This window comes from Diabrotica virgifera, chromosome 4 (assembly GCF_917563875.1).
Source record: "Diabrotica virgifera virgifera chromosome 4, PGI_DIABVI_V3a".
Classification (NCBI taxonomy): Eukaryota; Metazoa; Arthropoda; class Insecta; order Coleoptera; family Chrysomelidae; genus Diabrotica; species Diabrotica virgifera.
Genome location: NC_065446.1, coordinates 44445546 through 44448423, shown reverse-complemented (window position 1 = coordinate 44448423; position 2878 = coordinate 44445546). Strand labels below are relative to the sequence as shown.

General features: G+C 38.7%; 1 protein-coding gene across 1 annotated transcript; it reads left to right on the top strand.

The window, feature by feature from the left end:
• The first annotated feature begins 1479 nt into the window (after positions 1 to 1479).
• On the top strand, positions 1480 to 2661 carry LOC126883567 (uncharacterized). Its single transcript, XM_050649209.1, has 2 exons — positions 1480 to 2088; positions 2302 to 2661. The coding sequence occupies exons 1-2, from the start codon at positions 1480 to 1482 to the stop codon at positions 2659 to 2661; spliced, it is 969 nt and encodes a 322-aa protein (XP_050505166.1).
• The last annotated feature ends 217 nt before the right edge of the window (positions 2662 to 2878 follow it).

The window sequence follows — 2878 nt, the reverse complement described above, 5'->3', positions numbered from 1 at the left end:
TATTAAAGGATGAAAAATTATTTAAAAAAAAAAATACTGACCAAATCAAACACCACTAAGTAATAAAATAATAATACATATTCAAAACCTAGAATGCAAAAATTTAGAACCCAAACTCGAAAATATGTATACAATTTTCAAAAATTAAAAATTTTCAAAGTTTACCACTCACCAGAGCACACATCTGAACACTAGGAATATCTGAAACAGAATGAAGAACATACCTTAATGCCGGGTATTAAATATATGTTAGTCGGGCGGAAGACTGAATGGTAGCTCAAAAGGCCCCTGAAGTGTGTGAATTTGTGCTTGTTCTTCCATAAGAATCAATGTAAAAGTGCTACATTTAACACATTTATTGAACTTGGTTACATTTTTCCCTACTTATGCTACGAGAGATACATGAAAGTATCAGTACTACCAACATAATACCGATACAGCAAGTACTATAAACACTGTCTACCTACTTATATTAAATTTTATATGGAAACACTTAAAAATCTTGATTATTCCCCACCACTTTCATTACTAACTGCAGTACCTCAGAATTACAGAGGGGGGTACCTCAGACGTACAGACGTCATCAGAGACATGCTAACATATAACTACACAGGGTACCTGAAACATTCAGATGCCATCAGAGACAAGCTAACAGAGGCTAGCACAGGGTAGCAGACGTCATCAGAGACACGCCAACAGATGACTACACAGGGTACCTGAAACATTCAGATGCCATCAGAGACAAGCTAACAGAGGCTAGCACAGGGTAGCAGACGTCATCAGAGACACGCTAACAGATGACTACACAGGGTACCTGAAACATTCAGAAGCCATCAGAGACGCGCTAACAGAGGCTAGCACAGGGTAACAGACGCTATCAGAGACACTTAGCACAGGGTAGCAGACGTCATCAGAGACACGCTAACAAAGGGTAACAGAAGGTAGCAGAGACATACAGACGTCATCAGAGACGTGCTAACAGAGGGTAACAGAAGGTAGCAGAGACATACAGACGTCATCAGAGACTAGCTAACAGAGGGTAACAGAAGGTAGCAGAGACATACAGACGTCATCAGAGACGCGCTAACAGAGGGTAACAGAAGGTAGCAGAGACATACAGACGTCATCAGAGACGCGCTAACAGAAGGCATAAACGACCACAGAGGGGTATCAGAGACATACAGACGTCATCACAGACACGCTTATAGAAGGCACAGACGACCACAAAGACGTACAGACGTCATCAGAGACACGCTAACAGAAGACACATATGACTACACAGGGTACCTGAAACATTCAGATGCCATCAGAGACACGCTAACAGATGACTACACAGGGTACCTGAGACATTCAGATGCCATCAGAGACACGCTAACATATAACTACTCAGGGTACCTAAGACCTCATCAGAGACACGCTAACAGAAGGTTACAGAGGTATAAATACAAGCAGTTACAAATCGAGAAGTCATTTGTTAACATGTCTTCAAATAGAGCGGTTCAAGTAAACAAACTTGCGGCAATAGTGAGAGAAAAGTACAAAGCTCTTAGAAGAATGCAAGCAGATGAAAAAGAACTTCTACAGTCAACGTTTAAACCAATAACTACTCCTCTTAAAGAAATAACCAATTATATGAATAAAAATGTTCCTAAACCAGATCTCAACGAGGATGACTTACAAACTAATCAACCATCACAGACCAGTGACGACGAACCTCTACATATACAAACATCGTACAACCCTTATTTAGAAACATATACGCAAGATTTAGGGAATACTGACCAGATCTTTGGCCCCACGTTTAACTGGGAGACGGGTGAATGGGAGTTTGGAAATCACACCATTCAGTTCGGTAAAGATAGCATTAAAATGGATTCACACATTTTTAAAGCTACACCCGGCCTGTACGAACTGATTTTCTCGAAGGAACCTACACAATATACTCTAGCCGATCAAAAAATTTACAAAACTCTTCTAGACGAATCCGGAGTGCATAAAGATGACCGTGGACGTCTACGTCACCAATCTCGCACAACAAAATACGAAAAAATTATTAAGCCAATGTATCTAGGAAAAAGAAGAACACAGGTCTTACATGGCACCGCACAAAATGTCGAACCCGACGCAGAAAATACATCAGACATACAACAACAGGGTAAAAGAAGACATATATCACAGAAGGAACAAGATGCAAAGAACATGCAGATACAAGGTTCAAAGATACGTCACCAATCTCACACAACAAAATATGAAAAAAATATTAAGCCAATGTATCTAGGAAAAAGAAGAAGAAGAACACAGGTCTTACATGGCACCGCAAAAAATGTCGAACCCGACGCAGAAAATACATCAGACATACAACAACAGGGTAAAAGAAGACATATATCACAGAAGGAACAAGATGCAAAGAACATGCAGATACAAGGTTCAAAGATAAACCGTGATGATGTTCCCTCCAGACCTCTTGAAACACGGGATTGTGATATAGCAAATAAGCAGGTACTTAACGAACTGCAAGAAATATGGTTTCAGTATAACAAATATGGTGATCCGAACATGCTTGTGAAAGGGCTTAAAATTCTTTCAAAAGCCGATGCTTTAACCGGAAAAGAAGCAGCTGAAATTATAGAAGAACTGAAGTACCTAGATATTATTGACTAATAACAGACACATACTTCAAGAAAACAAGAAATTTTAGAACAACCAAGAAAAACTTCAGAATTTAAGTTCATCTTAATAACAGATAACATATCCGACCTTCAAGAATGAATATACTAAAGTTCTGTGTTTTATACGTATTAATTTTTAACAAATAAAATATTATAGATTTTATTTAGCGTACCTTTTATTATATACATACCAGTTCATCGATTGCACA

What these genes read in the sequence shown, in the direction of transcription:
- LOC126883567 (XM_050649209.1), top strand. Translation starts at nt 1,480, where the DNA reads ATGTCTTCAAATAGAGCGGTTCAAGTAAACAAACTTGCGGCAATAGTG. An exon ending in TAGGAAAAAGAAGAACACAG is followed by an intron (nt 2,089 to 2,301) that starts GTCTTACATGGC and finishes AGAAGAACACAG; the next exon opens with GTCTTACATGGCACCGCAAA.